The following is a 20134-nucleotide window of genomic DNA, read 5'->3' on the forward strand; positions in this document are numbered from 1 at the left end:
TGACGGGCTATTGCCTCCTATAGCTGATACTAGCAAATTTAGCCTTCAAAATGGAAAGGTTGAGTACTCCTGGCATAAGCACTGGCAGCCAATAGCTCGTCACTGTGTGAGTGTGCAGTAAACAGCAGATGTCAAGGCAAGTGGAAGAGGGAAGCTGCATGCCCTTTGCCTCTGCTTGGCTGGAGAAACAGTTGGATTAGCTCAATACAGGTCCATGCCATGTGCTAAAGTTGCCTCCAAGAGGCACTAGGCAGTCCAGGCAAATGATCCAGGTCAGTGCTGGGATTGAAAGCCTAGGGCATGACCTGTTTGCAGGCAGGGCAGACAGCTGTAATGCAGTGTCTGGCCCTGGCAGATGTATCCCTATGTAAACTGCTGGAAAACCCAGTTGAGTCAACCTGAATATGAAAGCACTTTCATTTCTGCCTACTTCTGCGGGGTTTTAGCAATGTCATTTGGAGCAAAGAGGCTTGTAAAGGGTTGTAGAGCTTGATGTTACTGTGAAACAGCTGAATTATCAGGGTAGTATTTCTGCCCCTCAAATCAGGAAGTTCATGCTAAGTCCTACAACTTCTTTGGTCTCTGTTATTTGTGGGTGGGAAAAGCTGCTTAATTAATATAGTAATGGTGTTGATTTTTGAAAGTCCTGCTACTAGTTACAGTGTCCATTAGTGTAATCACACACACAGAGTCAGGGTCTTCCCAATGAAATCCAAAGTTAGAGGATCATCTGCAGGTGTTAGCTTTTAAGAGAAAATATAAATTTTAGTGTTTGGGTTTTTTTCCCTGTTGAGAACATGTTATGTTTGTTTCTGAATTAAAGCTGAGGCTTGCTGCCCAAACTGACATTGGCAGCACCTTGGCTATCCTTTATATATGGTGCTCTCTGCAAGTTGTTGAGGCCAGATGTTTTCTTGTGTAGGTGTTTCTTCGGGAGTCCCTGGAACATAAGTTGGAAAAACAGCGAGAGGTGGAAGTCACCAAGGCAGCAATGATTATCCGAGCACACATCTTAGGTTATGCAGCCCGGTAAGTGACCAGACCACAATGTTAATAATCAGACTTTGGAATAAATGGGTGAGACATCACAGAGTTAAATCCTTCTCACAACTCATAACTTTTCCTGGGGATCAGGCATCCAAATCCTGTATGTGGCTTTTGAAAATACTAGCTGGTGTCTTTGCCAGACCAATGACTAAAACAAACCCCCAGGCGGCTGCCCCAGGTTACCAGCTGAGAGTCAGGCTTGTCTCTGCTTTGTGAAAAAAGAGAAGATAAATGAGACTACACAGTTTGGTTCTTAAAAAGATATGATAGTAGGTAACTGATTAATGTTTCATTTGTTTACCTGGCTTCATGCATAATATACTAGGGAGAGTTGCTCATCCCATTTGTTTATTTCTCTTCTTTTTCTACAAATCAGTTGAGGACAGTTAAAGAAACTTGTTTGCATAATGAGGTAATTTTTCTTCATGTCTATATTAGTCATGTCCTTATTTTCTGACCAGTATGTTGCTTAAAAACTGTGCTGCTTTTCTAATGACAGAGCTATCTTGGTGTTCATGCTCTTTCCTTTCGGAGATGTAGGATGACTATCCACATATAGTCTTTCTTGGCATGTGTGCACCCAGACCTGTTCTTTTAGCATATCTTTGTCAGTGGCATAAGAACATGTAAGACAGGTAATGTGCATTTCCTTAATGAAGACACAGACAGCACTGTCATAGAAATTAATTTCTTTCCTCTGAAAGGGAGGAGAATGTGAATGAAAATGAGGAAACCACCACAGAACTCATTATTGCAGGTCACCATGTCAAGGACCTTTTGGGTCCAACTGTTCATTACTTCCTCTTTTCCTTAAAATTTGACCTTTTTTCTTTCTCTCCCAGAAAGCGATATAGAAAGATTCTCTACTATGTGATTGTGCTACAGAAGAACTACAGAGCCTTCAGCGGCAGAAAAAAGTTCCTGTGCCTGAAGAAAGCAGCCATAATCCTTCAGAAGCAGTGGCGAGGCCAGCTTGCTCGTCGTATTTACAGGGAGAGACTGGAGGAGAAGTGGAGACAAGAGGAGGAAAGAAGAAAGGAGGAAGAAAGGTGCAATATGCTGGGTTACATCACTCCTGTCTGTACCCTATTAGGTTTTTGTCTGAATACCCTTTATTTCAAGATATTCTTGATCAAGTGATTTTGGAAACCTTTCCTCCTTGCGCTAAAAGGTGCATGTAGCTGTCATAGTAGTTTCATATTTGCAAAGGTGCCATCAGTCACTTTATTTCTGACTGCCTTTTCCGTGTGGTAGATAAGCTCAGAAAGTTGAGCTATTGCCCAGCTGAGGGATGTGGTGAGCTTAGTTTACTAACTTATTTTCTTCCCTTACTTTTAGGGAAAGACAAAGGCAAGAAGCAGAGCGTCTTGCCCAGCAGGTAAATGACATTTTTAATGTGTTCAGCCTTCCCATTTATTTGAGTATCTCAACCCAACCATTAAAAAAAATAAAAGGCATCTGTGGCATTTCAACTAAACTTATGACACGCAGGTAAAGCCAAAGGAAATTTGAAACGGTTGTTTGCATGGAGATTTCACCTCATGCTCCATTTAAATTCTGTCAAGGCCTGAACTTTCTGCATGTACTTGAGTGTTCCAGTATCTGTGAGCAAATGTTATCGTGCTTTCATTTGTCTTTTTTCTCTCATTTCCTCTTCTTTCTGATGTAGGGATAAGGGTCCTTTTCAGTGAATAGCATAGCATAGCATAGCAGGAATAGAGTGCTTCACAAATAAACTTTTTAAAGGAATCTTGCACTGAGGGAGTTCATGTTGGTTTATTTTACCTTTTTTTTTTTCTTTTCTTTTTAATTTTATGGCAAATGCAGGCTGAAGAAGAGAGGAAGAAGCAGGAACTGGCTGCCATTCAGAAAGCCCAAAAGGAGGCAGAGCTGAAACAAAAGGTAGCAAAGCAGAAAGAAAGCAGGCAGGTGGAAGAAATCTTACGTCTAGAAAAAGAAATCGAAGACCTGCAGCGTGTGAAGAAGCAGCAGGAGCTGTCCTTAACAGAGGCTTCATTACAGAGACTGCAGCAGCTTCGAGATGAGGAACTCCGGCGGCTTGAGGATGAAGCATGTCGAGCAGCCCAGGAGTTCCTGGAATCTCTGAACTTTGACGAGATCGATGAATGTGTCCGAAACATTGAGAAGTCTCTCTCTCTGGGCAATGGGTATCCTGCTGAGCTGACTGAACAGACTGGAAATGCCTGCAGTGAAAAGCCCAATTTTAACTTCAGCCAGCCATATCCTGAGGAGGAGGTAGATGAGGGCTTTGAAGCTGATGATGATGCATTTAAGGATTCACCCAACCCTAGCGAGCATGGCCATTCTGATCAAAGAACCAGCGGCATCAGAACAAGCGATGATTCCTCAGAGGAGGATCCCTATATGAATGATACTGTGGTGCCAACAATTCCTGCTGCCAGCAATACCATGCTTATACCTCCTAGCCATGATACAGTCAGTCTCCACAATTCTTCAAGTGGTGAATCCACATACTGCATGCCAGAAAATGTATCTTGTAGACCCCCAAATTCTGTTGAACTTATTTCTCCTGATGGAGACTATGATTACGACCAAGACGATTATGAAGACGGTGCTATTACTTCTGGTAGCAGTGTGACCTTCTCGAATTCGCACAGTAGCCAGTGGTCACCAGATTACCGATACTCGGTGGGGACATACAATAGCTCTGGAGCATACCGATTTAGCTCTGAAGGAGCTCAGTCTTCTGTAAGTATCATTTTTTTTTATTATCTAATAACTGTTCCATGCTTTCTGACTTTTCTTTCCACCGCTTTGCAGCCACAGAGTCACTATCGCTGTTTTTACTCATGTCTGTCTTGTGTAGTTTGACTTGTTTAAACTGTTTATGGACATAGTTGTCTGTTGCCATCTAGATGCCGCTGGGGTCAGTGCATAGGTCCAATGGTGCTTGCAGTTCTAGGCTTATTCAGGGATATGGTTCTATCAGTTTTAATGCAGAACAGTACATTATTTGGCAAAGAGCTCGGAGCATGGCCTTGATTGTGTAATTCCTAAGCAAAATTTTTCTCTGTGCATTTGGAGTTGGGGAAGCATGGTGAGAAACTGATTTCAGCAAACCCAGATTCAGTTGTGCCTGTAGGTTAAAATAGTGTGGAGAGTAAACTTCACATGATGGCAGATGTTAAAATTATTGAGGCAGACACTCACAGTGAGGAGCTCTTTATAGTGCCCTTCACGGTGGGATTTACTCCCACAGGTATTTTTTTTTGAAGAATATGATTTCTTCTACTGCTCACAAAATACTTCTGAGAGACACAAAGAGAACGTTCACACTAAAATATCTTATTACAGTGGAGGTAATGGAAAGCAACCCAAGAGCCATTTGGATAAGTTGAAATTACCTAAGACATTTTTAGCTGTTGAGAACTCATTCCTGTTGCCTGATTCTAGATTTTTGTCAGAACAGAATTCTGATCATTCAGGGTGAGGGTGGAAGGCAGCTATAACCAGAGCTTGGGGAATATGTTTCTCTTTCAAGACTTTTCTAAACTGTTATCCACAGCACTTCAGTTACATGGGGAGGCAGGACAGTGTGGCATACCCTGGCCATGCTGCTGCACAGGGATAACAGCTGCAAAGCTGTTTCATAGATTCATTACATGATGTTAGGGGTAGTGTGTAATCAAACAGTTCACGCTCAAACTTATTACACTGTACTCCTTCGTTAGCTGGATGAAATCCATACAAAACCATACCCTTACAATACCTCATAAAAAAATGTATCAGAAGACTTCTAAACCAGTTAACTTCTACACTCTTTCCTGAGAGATCATGTCACCTTTATTATGTTTCTTCTGTAGTTTGAAGACAGTGAAGAAGATTTTGATTCCAGGTTTGATACAGATGATGAACTTTCCTACCGGAGGGATTCAGTCTATAGCTGTGTCAGCTTGCCCTACTTTCACAGCTTTCTGTACATGAAAGGTACTGGATGAATCAGAATTCACTAAATACACAAAGTAACCAGAAATATTTATTATGCCTTGCATTCCAGTTTCTGGAGAGTTAAGCTATAGCTTCTTACTTTATTGTATATTGTATATAGGTTCTTATTTTTTAAAGGGTGATGAAAAAAGCAACTTGAGCTGATTTCAAACTAAGTTACTTGCAGTGGCTTACTTCTAGAATTGTCTTTTCCTCTCAGCAAAGGAACAGCAACATTTTTGGCTGCCACTGTTTTGTTTTACATCTTTGCTGTCTTGTAAATAATGTAGTATCTAGTATAAATACAAGAAAATAACTCACAAGTTTTACTACATTTTGGGGAAAGCTGATTCATGCTCCCAAAACCTTTCCATAGAATCAGTATTCCACACTGCAGACCAGTTTTACTGACCTCAGTCAACTCTTACTTTGGACCCGAAAGTCAGAGAAGGTTGTACAGCAAAGGTGCCTGACAGACTGAAAGGAGTTCTCTGGCTAAGATTCTTGGTTTTATCTTTTGATGATTGATAGTAAATCCTAATTTATGAGGTAATAATATATGAGACCCATCACTGTAGCATAATTTACTTTCCTGGAATTGGAACGGTGATGAATGTGCACACAGCTATGTTTGCATGGAAAATAACGCAGGTTTTGTGGAATGAGAGGAGTACGTTGGTTTGGGTAGGATTTTCATGTCTGTGATGTAAATATGGTGAATGATGTATTGTCTACCATGTAGCCACACTTTGGCATGACTGAGCTCATACTACTGTATTTTCTACTCTAGCTTTTTCAAGTTTTGAGTTGATTGTTATTTCCTACTAACCTGGAGAGAGAAAGAGTCTAACAGTAAACTTTTCTTAGGTTATCATTGACATACATTGAAAACAGTACTAAATCTCTGGTTCTCATATGCCCTAAGACTTTTGAATAATTTATTAGTTATATATGTCACATATAAGTATATATAATTGTATATATAGCATATATTATTTTATTATATAAAGATGCATTATAAATTGCTATTCAAGGGTCTTTAGATTGTTAACAATATTGGTAGCCTTAAGGATATACAAAAATAAGATCTTTGGTGTCTTAGCTTACAGGAGAAACTCAGTGTAACAGCAGCATTGATGGTCAGCATCTTCCATCTCTGACTGGGTCACAGATGCTGGTTTATGTATTATAATTGTTTGTCTTAACTATGTATAAACCCACATCTGTCATTCTTGCCAGGTGGCTTAATAAACACATGGAAGCGACGCTGGTGTGTCCTGAAAGATGAGACCTTCTTGTGGTTTCGTTCCAAGCAGGAAGCACTTAAGCAGGGTTGGCTTCACAAAAAGGGGGGCGGATCATCTACGCTTTCCAGAAGAAACTGGAAGAAACGATGGTTTGTTCTCAGACAGTCCAGGTTAATGTACTTTGAAAATGACAGTGAAGAAAAGCTAAAGGGTGCCATTGATGTCCGAACAGCCAAGTAAGTTTATATGTTTTTATGTTAGATATGGTTCCTCCTACATGGGGCTTGATCTGGGAAGATGTTGAGTGCCTTGCCTTCATATTGTATTAATTCAAGCATGAGTGTGTGGTGAAGGTAACGAAAGCAGATGTCCTCACCTGGCTCTCTCTTAAGACTACAGAGTGCTCCAGAGCTAAGCCAGTGCCAAATAGTTCAGAATACTCCTACTATAATGAACTCGTTTATGCTTTCTCCCAGACTAGAGGCCCTACTTAGCCTGTAATGATTCCCAAGGCAATTTGTGGCATGTTGCCAAGTCTACAGCTGCAGGCAAACCTAGAATGGAGACGGTGGAGTTAATAGGCCTTAAATATATTGAAATCAGCATGGGTCAAAGCTGCATCTTCTGTATGCATTTACAGGTTTTTTCATGTTTGAACTAATTGTAGTAGTGATAGAAAAGTCTTTAAAATGCATTTATTCATTTTGAAAAACCAGAATTACTAAACTTAGTAAGTAAAACCAGAATTACTAAACTTTGTAAGTAAGGTTTTGCTAAGTAATGCTCCTTATGCCCCAACATTCTGTGCTTCCTGAAGAACGCATCAAAACATGTTTTCTAAGGGATGGTATTTTTCTTTCTAAACAGTCAGGACACTTTCTGAACATCTGGCTTATCTAACTTATTTGAAAATTAGAGTGTGCTAACATTGGTAGTCATCTTTCTATATAAAAGTGGACCTAAGCTTTCTTCCAAGGTAGAGAAAAATAGAAATGGCTGTGGCATCTGATTCCACTCTGCTCCTTGTAATCTGCAACTACCCATTTTATTTTGTTAATTTAACACAATGCTTAAACTAAATTGAAATCTTAGATTAATCTTTGCTTTGGAAGTCCTGGCTTGAGTCTGAATTCAAGCAGGACAAAGTAAATAGTTTCAGTGAACATCCTGACTAAGTCTTGAAAAATAACTGGGTTGCTGGCTGTCAAGTAAATGACTGAATATAGCCTGCAGTTCCTACCATTTATTTTTCATGTTGTTGAAAATTACTCTGTCTCACGTACCATAGCATTTATTTAGTAAGTTTCTAATATGTTTAAACCTTTTGGTGGTTGTTGTCACCACATTCTTTCACTGACAGTGCTATATAGATGTTCTTTGCTGAAAGTACTTTCACAATTCTCAGGAGAAGTTTGATGAATCTAACTTGAACTGGAAGTTCAATCAATAACTATTTGTGCACAGAACAGCGAAAAGAAAGGGTACTTTCATTTAAAAAGCTGTATGTCATAAGAAGTAAGCAATAGATTTTGTAGGTAACTTCAGTATTCACTGAGTACATTCTTAACATCCCATGCAACTTAAGTATTTTACCACTCCATATTAGGGACCCCATTCAAATTAAATAAATCTTAGGCCAATTCACTTACAACACAGAATAGGGCTGTGTGTTCCTGGGCACTGTTATTGGAAGGGAACAACAGCAAATTAAATAAGAAGGCCAGAATTAGAGCTTTTTGTTTTCATAGCAGTTAAATGGTCCTCATGAGTCTGATAAGCATAGCTTGCATATGTCATTTATAGAATAGAGATTTATGAGAGTTGATAAGGAAATATAGCTAGTTAAGGAAATAGTACGCTTCAAAGAAATAGAGTAAAATAGCAAAAAGGAAATCAAGTTGACTGTTTTAAGCTTCAGGAAAACTCTTAAAAATCTTGTGCTCTGTGGTACATGACTTTTTTATATATCAATGTAATATTTCAGCAGATGGGTGCTCAACTTTCTCTAGAAGAGGTGTTTGCCATTGTCTTTATGCCGACATGGAGTCACTGAAGCACACTCTATTTGCTTTTCTTTAAAATCTTCAAGAGCTCCTTTTCCTTCTCTCTTCTTTTTTTTAACCACTTCAAAAATGACTTGGGTACATCATCGGTTCAGAAATGTAGCCATTTCTCTACTTTTACATTGCCTTTCTTGAGGTTTAATAATGCTTTGTTAAAAATGAATAAATAACAGGATAGTCAATATAGTGACAGTCATAATAGTTTGAAAATGTGTGATTAGGAAATACAACTACTGTAGTTTGGTGAATTACTACTGGCTGATCAATCACATTGTGAGTCTCATAAATGAATGCTGTGAAGGCTGACTGCTCTTTTAATTATCAGTAGCCTGTGAGCCTTGCAGCAGAACGGAGTTTTCAAACTCTTGATAATCGTCAATCTTGGCATGGTCTTTTTTTCAGAGAGATTGTTGATAACACGGGCAAAGAAAATGGTATTGATTTAATAATGGGTGATAGAACCTACCACTTAATTGCTGAGTCTCCTGAGGATGCAAGGTATGAAAATCATCAGCTCTTTTTATTTATGGTTTTTTTCTTTCTTGTTTTAACCTCTATGTAATTTTGACTTGTGCTTGTCATCCATTTGTCTACCCACTCTCACAAAATATTCAGGCTGTTAAGCATGTCATATCTAACACTTTTTCAACAGGCCTGATGAGAAGAAAATTTTGTGGCAGAACATTACTTGGAAGAGTGAAAATTTGCATTGAATTTGGCAGTTACCTATTTATTACTAGAAACCTTATGAAATACAGTGTATCTTTAGAGAAGCAGTCATCACCCATTGATGCTTGTCTTGTGCATTACTGTGCTCTGTTTTGCTGCATAGATTACATCAATATTTAAGGCCCAGTAATCTGCCTGAAATAAAGTCCTGTTCTTTATGGTTGGGATCTGTTTGCCTCAGCTGAGCCTAATTTGGTTTTTTTACATAAAAGTTGTAATGTGGTCACTGAATTGTAGGGCGAAAGTGTGTTCATGAGTAAGGAGAGTATGCAAGAGAGTGTTCCCTTTCTGCTGATTTAAAAATGGTCTTGCTTTAAAGGGTCCATATCAAACTGTTAGGAGAGGCTGGTAGGTGAGGAGCAAGCTTTACTTGCCTGATTGGTTGTAGCACATCTTTAAAAATCAAAATAAATCCCCAGACTACAGTTCCTGCAAGATAATAATATCTTTGCCCGTAAAAATCAAGCATTTTAATGAAGTAAACTTAGTAATCAAAGCTTATTACCCAGTGTCTTGCTGCCTCAAGGCCAGAACACAGGATGCCTATGTCAACATCACTTGAGCTATTTTGCTCTGAAGCCTCAAATGTTGCTTCATATTCTATTATTTTTAAAGGTATAATGTCCTATATCACAGGACCTTAAGTATAATGGTTAGATTTCACCCATCTTAAAGATCTTTTCCAACTGATTTTATAAACCTAGCAATGCTTACAAATGTGGAATCAATTTTTTTTTCCATCCTTAAAATTACTCTTGAAATCATTTAAGAGCTTTCCAGCAGTTATAGTTAAGATTCTTGTGTCATGTAAGTGTAGTTTAAAATGAAGGCTTAGTTAAAGTCTCTCCTATCAGACTTACGTACATGCCTAGGTACCAGTGAGAAATTAGCAGAGTACAGGCTGGCTGTGGTCATGCAGCACTTTTTCTCTTAAACATGGAGAAGGAGACACTGTGTGCTGTCATCGTGTATAGCACACATAACACACCATCCAGATTACTTTTTTTGGTGTATGAAATGTTTCTTTTTGTTAGGCATCCCAGAGAACTTTAATGGGGGAGATAGGGCAGGATCTGCAGATAGGCTAAAGTCACAGCCACATTACTGTTTGACACCGCTAAAAGTGAAGTACAAATTTTTTGGACTGTGTTGGTTCTGGATCTGCTATTTTTAAATGTATTTTGACATGGGCTAGAGCTTGATCTAAAAACAAAAAAAAAGAGAGAGATGGCAGTTTTGATCATGGAAGAAATGCTTCAGTGTGCAAGCATTGCTAGGGGTTTATTCCTTTCAAACTCCTAGTCTGTCTTTTTCCATATTCCGATGTTCTGCAACTCAGCTGTAAAGAGAGGAGGTCCCAACAGGGAAGAAATCAAATACAGAATAAAATCTGCCTTTATTTTTTTGCAAAGTACCACACTCAATTTCTTTTCCATTGTTCACATAGAAAGTACATGAAATGATGAAAAGAAATTATTCTTTACAATCCAATAGTTACAAAATGTGCACACAGTGCTATGTAGTTTGTTGTGTGGTTTGGGGCTTTTTTTAAGTAGAAGATCGACATTTAAATACATTTGCAGTTCCTGTGCTCAAAAAAGAAAGCCTGATGTCATTTGTGGGAGTAGGGAGGCTTAGTTTTCTTCAGCTTGATGACCCGTCCCTCATTTTGAGAGGTTTTCACTTTTACATCCAGGAAATTGTTAAACACAACCTTCTCTGGTTCTTAACAAAGGAATAGAATGGTGAGGTAAGGAGGCTCCATGGCAGCCCCAGAAAAGAGTCAAATGCAATGACCTGTAACGAGAAGTTACTGTTGAAACCGAGATGACAGATGTGCAGGAAGCCTGGTTTCAAGACCTAAGTGATCCAGAAATCAGTATGTTCTCATTTTCTTTATAGTCAGACACTCTAAATGTTCATTTATTTTCATGTCTTGTATTGTTTCTAATGAAAGCATAGACTGTTAGCAAGTATTGAAGATATGGCCGTGGTGGTAGTCTGACCACTACAGCTGCTTTCTCAAGCTATTTTGGCAGTTTGGTTTCCATATGTCTACATTATGGGGAGCTGTTGGCTTCTAGATGCTGCAGTTAAGGAGGCAGTGTCCCAGGCTTAAAATCTGTGACTATAAGCAACTGCAGAAATGATAGTTTTATGTTTAATACAGTAATTCCACATTTTTTCCTCTCAACCTCGTGGTGGTAGCTGAGCCTCTGCAGGAAAGTCAGGAGTCTGTTTTAAAGGCTGGGCTTTTGAGCCCTTTGAAAACTTAGCCCCAGGAGGTTTTCATTAGAATAGCAAATTCCTATCTCAGAGAATGGCATTCAGGAACCTGTCAAACAGGCCAAGCTTTGCCCACAGATTTCAATGGGATTGCTTAGAGCAGTTGAGCTGTATCGCACACAAGTGCTAGGAAGGTAGAGATTTTCCAGAAGCAGAAGGTGTGGTTGGAATTAAATCTTTCTGCAATTGCTGCTCAGCACTTAGGAGCTGAAGTGCTGGAAACTTCTCTGACACTTTCCCTGTTGTAGGTATATACAAGGCCAATGGAGTGACACCAGCTGGCTCTGGTTCAACTTTGCTGGTCCTTCCAGCAGTTTGATTTTCCAATGCTACATAGGGAGCAAAAAAGTATAGGTATACACTTGGGGATTTTATTATTTTTCCTCTCTCAATTGTACTTCTATAAATGATTTGGTGGACTTGGGTGGCCTTTGCAGGAGTATCATTGTAAGAAACTACTACCAAGTCATGCCATCAGTGCAGCAGAATTTATAACCTGAAGGTTGGGTTTCCCATTAAAGACTGTGTGCAGCTGGTCATTTATTCTTTTTCCAGATGAAATGTTTGGAATGTGTTATAAATACTATCTAAGCATTCATATGGTTCAGTGTGCTTACTGCCAGTTCTTCAGAGATGCCACTTTTTGTATGAGGTGTTTGTCTTCAGGAAGAAGGGTTATGGCCTGGCTTGGATGGGAGATCTAGAGGGGCTTGCTTATACCCAGCATTATTTAAACTGACACACAGCTTTGCTGCTTTTATGCATGTTGACAAAGGGAGTCTTAAGCAGTTTTAAAAACCTGCAGAACCTGCTAGATCTCTGCAGAACAAAGGTAACAGAAAGCTTGTGCAGAAGCAACATTTTACTCAGGCTGCTGCCTTTCTCTCTACAGTCAGTGGTTTAGTGTACTGAGTCAAGTCCATGCGTCTACAGAGCAAGAGATCCGAGAGATGCACGATGAGCAAGCAAATCCACAGAATGCTGTGGTAAGTCTAAATCTGAAGGATTTTCTAAAGCCATCTCTTTAGAAAGCAGTGGCATTGTGGTGGCCACAGCTTTTGAGAGTTACAACTGGTGGTAGCTGTGATGCTGGCTAGAAGCTCCATGTTCTTGACCCTGTAGCTATACAAGAAGAGAGTTTTGAGTTTCAATTCCTTTCTCATCATTACGTTGCTTTTGGGACTACTTTTTTATGGTCAGTTCTCTATCACACCACAGTGTATGCATGAATTTGTAATGTTCCAAAGATATAGTTAATGAGTAAATTAAAAACTGAAGAGTTGTAAATTTGAGATTTCTCTGATCCTGCATTTCTCATTCTGTACAATGTACACTAGGAATAGATGGGATACATTTGGAACCTAGTATCAACAATGGCTTCAGAAGTTTGTTCTGAGAGGATGCTGTGTATATCGCAATGGCACTTTTAGGTAAAACACTGAAGCAGGTTTGGAGGCATAGAAAAGTTAAGAGCAAATTTTGAGCTGCCTCCATCCTAGCTAATCTTTTACTGGATCTGTTTATCCAAGTCAGTTTTAATGGTTAAAAGAAACTGATGCCCAAATCTGCAAAGCTTCTGCTTTCACCTGTCTCTGAGGAAAGACTTTCAGAGTCTGTGAGTAATGTAATAGTAAGTGTCTCCCTTTTCTGTTTGGATCTTTGTTTATAGGGTACACTTGATGTAGGACTAATTGATTCTGTCTGTGCTGCTGACAATCCAGACAGGTAAGTCAGAACCATGCCCGGTGACTTTCTATTTTTCTCCTTTCTCTAGCCAAAATTGGGTGCTATCCAGTTTAGTTTCTATATTCTACTTGTCAGCCATGCATTGAAGCGACCCACTATTGCCTGCCTTTTCACAGTACTAAACACCGCATGTTAAAACATGGAATAGGAATGTGGCTTTTATGGGGGCTTCACTAACTTCCCTGACACTGCTTCATGTATGAACTGTTCAGTTACAAAAGTGGTTCAAAACCAGAAGATAAAATATTTCTTTCAATTATACAAGTGATGTTCCTCAATAAAAAGCACCTTGGGTTTGAGCTTTTAGCAATATAGTTGGCAGACAGATTAATTTGAACATTTTTCTGTTCAGCTTCTCATGCAAGAATGTTATATTCTATGGGGGTGAGAATTATTTCCCAGACCTAAAATGCAGCATAAAACCAAACCAACCAAACAAAACCCCAAAACCAAACCCAAAACCACTACAAACCTGTCAGGGTATTCTTAATTCTTGAAGGAAGAGGAGAGGCTGAGAGAGCTGGGCTTGCTTAGCCTGGAGAAGAAGAGGCTCAGGGGAGACCTTATTGCCATCTACAACTACCTGAAGGGATGTTGTAGCCAGGTGGGGGTTGGTCTCTTCTCCCAGACAACGTGTGACAGAACAAGAGGACACAGTCTCAAGCTGTGACAGGGGATGTCTAGGCTGGATGTTAGGAAGAAGTTCTTCACATAAAGAGTGATTTGCCATTGGAAAGGGCTGCCCAGGGAGGTGGTGGAGTCACTACCACTGGAAGTGTTTAAAAAGAGACTGGATGAGGCATTTAGTGCCATGATTGAGTTGATTAGATGGTGTTGGGTGATAGGTTGGACTCGATGATCTTTTCCAACCTGGTTAATTCTGTATTCTGTAATTAGCACTTTGTTATTCCTCAAGTCTGGAAGTAGCCCTTTTGAATCACAAGAGAAAAAATGTCAAAATTATGAAGGTGACCATTGCAGAGTGGATTTCACTGAATCTAAACCACACAAAAAGTAGTATGTTTTGGTGGATAAAAACCAATCTGGGTTAAGTCTATGACTCTGGCTATAAGGTTACTCTCTCTGAGGTATTATCTGTTCTATAAAACTTCATTCCAGTCTCTTCATTGCGTATGTGTGGAACAGCTGGATATAAGTTACTGGTTTATCCTTGGTCTACAAGACATGGATACTACAAGTAACAGTGATTATTAGCCTAGGCTTCATAAACCAAGCAACACAAATATGCATAGCTTTCAAGTTTTTAAATTAGAAAGGCATTCTTCTGGTAAGCATTTTTCACATTTTTTTCTTGTAATTTATAATTTACTTCTCTAAGCCTACATCAGTGATGGTTTTTCAATTAGGGAACCAATTTGACTAATACAGGCAATACATTATTTTCTCTTGACACATATGAACCCAGTGTTGCAAGCTCAGAAGAGAGAAGCTGAGCAGAGAGCCCCTTTAATCTGTTTTTAGAAAGAATGCCAAGAATGGAGCTTCCATCATTTCCTTAAACTGAGGAGGAGAAGAGGGGAGCCTGGAAGGTTGGCTACTGTTGACGATAACCTCCTGTTCAGTAGCTCAGTTTGCCTATCCTTTTTTGCTTGTCTTGCTACAGCTCATCTGTACTTCTATTGTGTACATCCCACTATCCAGGTTCATGTGTCTGCTTGCCTTCTGGAGCTTCACAGATTTTCAAACATGGTCCACAAAATTCTTCAGGTTACATGCCTACATGTTTCCTTACCCACCATTCTTCCTGAATAATGTAGCACTTCAGTACAACAGGGAGGGAGACCAAAACATTGCATTTCATCACTTCTTTACCCTCTTCCATGGCACTTATCAACACTAGTTGTAGATAACTTTTAAAATAACTTACTTCTCATGTTGCTTCATTTCCTGTAACCTCTATTCACAGAGTTTTCTGTGTACTAGGTGGCCCAGATTGCATCATTCCCGTTTTCTAAACCTGATACAGTTCTTAAAATCTGTGTGTGCTCCAGGATGAAAAAAAAATCAATGGTAAAGGGTTAAAGCAAGCATTTGTAAGCTGAAGAACCTGCATCTCTAATCCAGAGAGCCATCAGCACAGTTCACATGAGCTAGTTCTTCATGCTTCAGTGAATCTGCATGTAGGATTGGGTAAAAGCCAGACTCTCATTAAAAATAGATTGCACTCTCTGTGAATTTAATGCACTGCATTAAAAATAAAAGAATCTGTGTTCACATGCTGCTTCACTGCAGACCTTTGTAAAATGTAGTTGGTTTTAGCTAATGTAGCTACTGAAGCAGACACTCTAAATAGATCAGACCCTGAAATAGAGGTCTGATTCACATCCAGAGCTGATTAAGAATTGGAGGGTTTTCTCACCACAGATTTATTTTGAGATAGGAAAGGTTGCAATTTAATGTAAACTTTCCCACCATTGAGAGCCCCAGCACTTTGGTGTGAATCCAATCTAACTGAGACTTTTCAAATGCTTCATTCTTTTGGGGTTTAGTGGTGATTAAACAAGTGCTTTAGAGGTGGACAGTATTTGAATAGAAACTGCAAACAATGGACGGTGTTTATGGTTCTGGTGAGCGAGGTAAACAGTAGATATATTGATTGTAAAGGCTTTTTCAATCTTGATTTATTTTCATAGGCCCAATTCATTTGTGATCATTACTGCTAATCGTGTTCTTCACTGTAATGCTGACACTCCTGAAGAGATGCATCACTGGATAACATTGCTCCAAAGGTCAAAGGGGGACACCAGAGTGGAGGGACAAGAATTCATTGTGCGGGGTAAGAATTAAGTGGGGCAGTAAGAAAAGTAAATATCATCCATTAGGCTTCAGAGAGATTGTTCCCGCAATACAATCTGGGTATTAGGCCAGCATGGTGGAACTTCATCTTTGTACAGCTGAAGTTATGCTTCTGCTGTGCCATTAAGAAAATAACGTAATTATGGCTAAAGTGATTTTGTAAATTTTGTGAATTTTTGAAGGTAGGCTCAAAAGTTTAAAACTTTTCATACTAATTTTATTCCATCTTCATCATTTCTCAACAACTCAAAGTTGTTTAGTATGTGGGCTAAACAACTCACACTATATTTTTGTTGTTGATGACAGTACCCAACTGACTTTTGGCAACAATTTTGTCCAACTCTGTTAAAAATAAAACCCCTGCGATTCACATTGTGTCTGTAACAGGATGGCTACACAAGGAAGTAAAGAACAACCCAAAGATGTCTACATTAAAACTAAAGAAGCGTTGGTTTGTTTTGACACACAACTCACTGGACTACTACAAGAGTTCGGAGAAAAACGCTTTGAAATTGGGTACACTGGTCCTGAACAGCCTCTGCTCAGTGGTCCCACCTGATGAAAAAATCTTCAAAGAGACAGGTAATTTTTTACTCTTGTTCAAATACACTTCCAGTTGCCTTCTGTCCTACTACCTAGTAATGCAAAACAAAAGCCTAAGTGTATTTTAAATGGATTATTATATTTGCAGTATGATAAACAAATTAACTTCTTAAGTCACTGAGGAATTTTGCAGGGAATTACTTGAGGGAAAACAGAAGTCATAATGTGTACAGGAGTAAAATTTGTTGTGATCAGCATTCAAGTTATTACAGACTGAAAACTGCTGCTGAGTTGGTGTGAACTCTTGTGCTTACACATCAAAGACCTGGAGAAAGACATATGGGCAGCATTCTCATACATTATATCATGTACTGAGGAACTGCGAGAACTCACACTGGTGGAGCAGCTATAGGGAGATGAAGATTAATAGCCCAGTTTGTCCTAACCTACATACTACACCTGAGTCAGCTCCCCTATGCATTTTCAAAACTATTTTTCAACACAGAAGTGGCTGTTTGCAAATGAGAATCAAGTTGTTGACAGTCCTATATAATTTCATTGAGCTCACTGACACTCCAAAGAGGCTGTCATTTGTGAAAGATGAAAAAGATTTTCTTTAATTGGATCTGTTTCATAAAAAGACTATACCATGATGCAGAGAGAGAGTTCGAACAGAAATACTCTTCCTATCATATTTGCCACTTTATTGGTCTGAAATTAATTACTTTTTAACAGAGGATGTAGTTCATGCTTTATACCTGTTTGTACATTTGTCACAGACAATGCAAGATTCTCACATACAAAGCCAGAGTGTCTCAGATCTTCCTCTTACACACAGGACTGGAGAAGTAGGGACCACAAACTAGAAGTAGCGAACAGTATTCCATAGTGTTGTCTTATGGTCACTTTCACCATGATTACTGGATAAAAGGAGAGGCTGCATGATTGGTTTACTATGAGATTACTCCAAGACTTTCTTAAAGGAGAGATACTATGGGATCTGTATTAAGATACTTAATTACTTCATAGTATCATAGTATCATTCAGGGTTGGAAGGGACCACAAGGATCATCTAGTTCCAACCCCCCTGCCATGGGCAGGGACACCTCACACTAGATCAGGCTGCCCAGAGCCTCATCCAGCCTGGTCTGAAACACCTCCAGGGATGGGGCCTTGACCACCTCCCTGGACAACCCATTCCAGGGCTTCACCACTCTCATGGTGAAGAGCTTCCTCCTCACATCTAGCCTGAATCTCCCCACCTCCAGCTTCATTCCATTCCCCCTAGTCCTATCACTACCTGAGATCCTGAGAAGTCCTTCCCCAGCCTTCTTGTAGGCCCCCTTCAGATACTGTAGGACAACTTCTTAGATTATGAAGAGCTACGAGCGTGATCCACAATGCAGCACTGAGCCTGAGAGGGCTACAGCTGTTTTCAGATACAAGTTGAGATAACAAGTTGAGTTCAGATAAAGTTTCTATGATTAGTAATTCTTACTGTTGTGCTAGGTTACTGGAATGTAACTGTATATGGACGCAAGCATTGTTACCGGCTCTATACAAAATTGCTTAATGAGGCGACCCGCTGGTCAAGCGCCATCCAGAACGTGATTGACACAAAAGCACCCATTGATACTCCAACCCAGCAACTTATTCAGGATATTAAGGTAAGCACAAAGGGGAAAGTGTGGTATGGGAAGGAATGGTTGCTTACTTTTTTTTCATGTTGGCTTTGCCATATTGGGTAATAAAGCAGAAAATGAAGTTTTAATCACACAGTGACATGAACTGAAACTGTGGAACCTGAATGTCTTCACTGACCTGATAAAGGAATTTCTTTGTTAAGCTCTTTTATGAGTAAAGTATGAAGTGCAGCTTGGAGGGAACAAGGGATAATTTTTTTTCACTGGTTTGTGTAACTTGAGAGACATTGTTATACCTGGCAGTAGAGTACAGTGTGCAGGTTCATGAGTTAGAAGACCTGTTTAGGACCTGTTTAGCAGTGTTCACAGCAAGCAGCGCACCAGGATGTGCTAGGAAGTCCTTGTGGTATTGTTTTTTTTTCTTTATGGTTCTTTTCTTGTTCTATGATAGCATGGTCTTTGCATGATGAGAGACATATTCTAATAATGATTACTGCTTTATGGTTCTTTTTGGGACATTGCATGCAGGGCCAGAGAATGTCTTTCTGGAGGTTTTTGCTAGTGTGCTTTCAGAAGAGACAACGATGATTCCTTGAAAAGACCAAAAAATGTAGGCAAGATAGGGGAACTGCTACTAACATTTTCCCTTAAAGGAGTGCCACCTCTTCTTTCATGGAGAAAAAATATGGAGTCCTAAATTTTAAGACTCTGAACACTGTTCTTCAGAGCAGTAGACACACGTGGAAATTCAGGAATGATAGAATACGGTGGTCACACTTCTGTCACTCTTGGTTTAAGAAAGAACAGTAGTTACATATCAGAGCGGGTGCATCAGGATACAGCAGTAGGGTTTTTTTGACTATTTTGTTATGATAGCTCCTGTAAATTCTAACTGGAAAGGCCAATGAGTTGTGCTGGAGAAATATTTTGAAATAAAATTTAAATACAGATGTTTTAGTTCCAGCTCTGACATAGCAGAGTAAAAATGAGAATGAAATGAAAACACACTTCAAAAAAATGCATGAAACTTCATTTTAACTTCATTTTTGTCTCCTGCAGCTCTGCTGTGTTTTGGTTTTTACTGCACAGATAAAGTAAGTTTATGCAAGGCCTGAGGTCAGCAAATAGATCCTGACCATTTGTAGCCGGCACTGCGCCACAGTAGCCACAGTACCCAGAACTGGATTTAGCACCAATTAGTTTTGGTAACAAAGATGACTAATGCTTTCACAGGCTACCTAAAGGCAAAAAGCATTACATTATTGTTAATGCTGCTCCCTAAATCCTGCTTTTTTCTTACTCCAACAGGAAAACTGCCTGAATACTGATGTGGTTGAACAGATTTATAAGAGAAACCCTATTCTCCGTTACACTCACCATCCGTTGCACTCGCCATTGCTACCACTGCCATATGGAGACATCAATCTAAACTGTAAGTTTTTCAGTCACAGAAAAGATTCCATATGGAAGACTAAACCAGAAGATGGGACTTTTTAGTCAATGAGCCATAGTGGAGTAACAGTAGGCAAAATATATGTTTATAATACAAATAGGTAGGTTTCTCTGTTCTCTTCTAGAATTAGAGAATAGCAATTTGTCCAGCATAGGGCCGTAGGCTTGTGGTGCTCCTGAATGTGTTTTACAGAAGGGAAGGCTGCCATTGCTGCTGTAACGTAAGCTTGTTACCCTCAGCAACAAAACTAAGATGATTAGTTTGAAAATAAGCACTGAAATAAGCAACTAAACCAAATTGATTCCATCTCATTAAATCATACTCTTTTCAAATCACTATTGTGTCCTATGCCATGTGGGGAGATGCAGCAGCCACAACTTCCAGGTAACAAGTTTCATCAGTTGTGGTAAAAGTCATTATTTATGGGAAACAACATTTGAGTGGGTATGATTTTAAAAAGTAATGTTTCATTTACTCCTGAAACATCTGTAATAATGTCTTTTAATATCCTTGGTTTACTCACTCACTTAGAAGTCTGTTTTGAATGAATGGTTCACTCAAGTGAAATGACAAAGAGATCAAATCCTAGGA

The 20134-nt window shown here is 39.3% G+C and overlaps 1 protein-coding gene across 1 annotated transcript in view; it reads left to right on the forward strand.

Annotated features, from left to right (window-relative positions):
- MYO10 (myosin X) overlaps positions 1-20134 on the forward strand; it is a 172692-nt gene that overhangs the window by 139209 nt on the left and 13349 nt on the right. The window contains exons 22-34 of the mRNA XM_068161975.1: positions 923-1029; positions 1890-2096; positions 2386-2425; positions 2875-3777; positions 4893-5016; positions 6256-6499; positions 8729-8824; positions 12234-12327; positions 13011-13066; positions 15742-15884; positions 16292-16486; positions 17957-18114; positions 19399-19522. Of these exons, the coding sequence (XP_068018076.1) occupies positions 923-1029; positions 1890-2096; positions 2386-2425; positions 2875-3777; positions 4893-5016; positions 6256-6499; positions 8729-8824; positions 12234-12327; positions 13011-13066; positions 15742-15884; positions 16292-16486; positions 17957-18114; positions 19399-19522 (2491 nt within the window). The remainder of the gene's footprint in view (positions 1-922; positions 1030-1889; positions 2097-2385; positions 2426-2874; positions 3778-4892; positions 5017-6255; positions 6500-8728; positions 8825-12233; positions 12328-13010; positions 13067-15741; positions 15885-16291; positions 16487-17956; positions 18115-19398; positions 19523-20134) is intronic.

The sequence above is a fragment of the Melanerpes formicivorus genome, unplaced genomic scaffold, assembly GCF_026170545.1.
Source record: "Melanerpes formicivorus ecotype bairdi unplaced genomic scaffold, bMelFor1.0.p_v2 SCAF_61, whole genome shotgun sequence".
Classification (NCBI taxonomy): domain Eukaryota; kingdom Metazoa; phylum Chordata; class Aves; order Piciformes; family Picidae; genus Melanerpes; species Melanerpes formicivorus.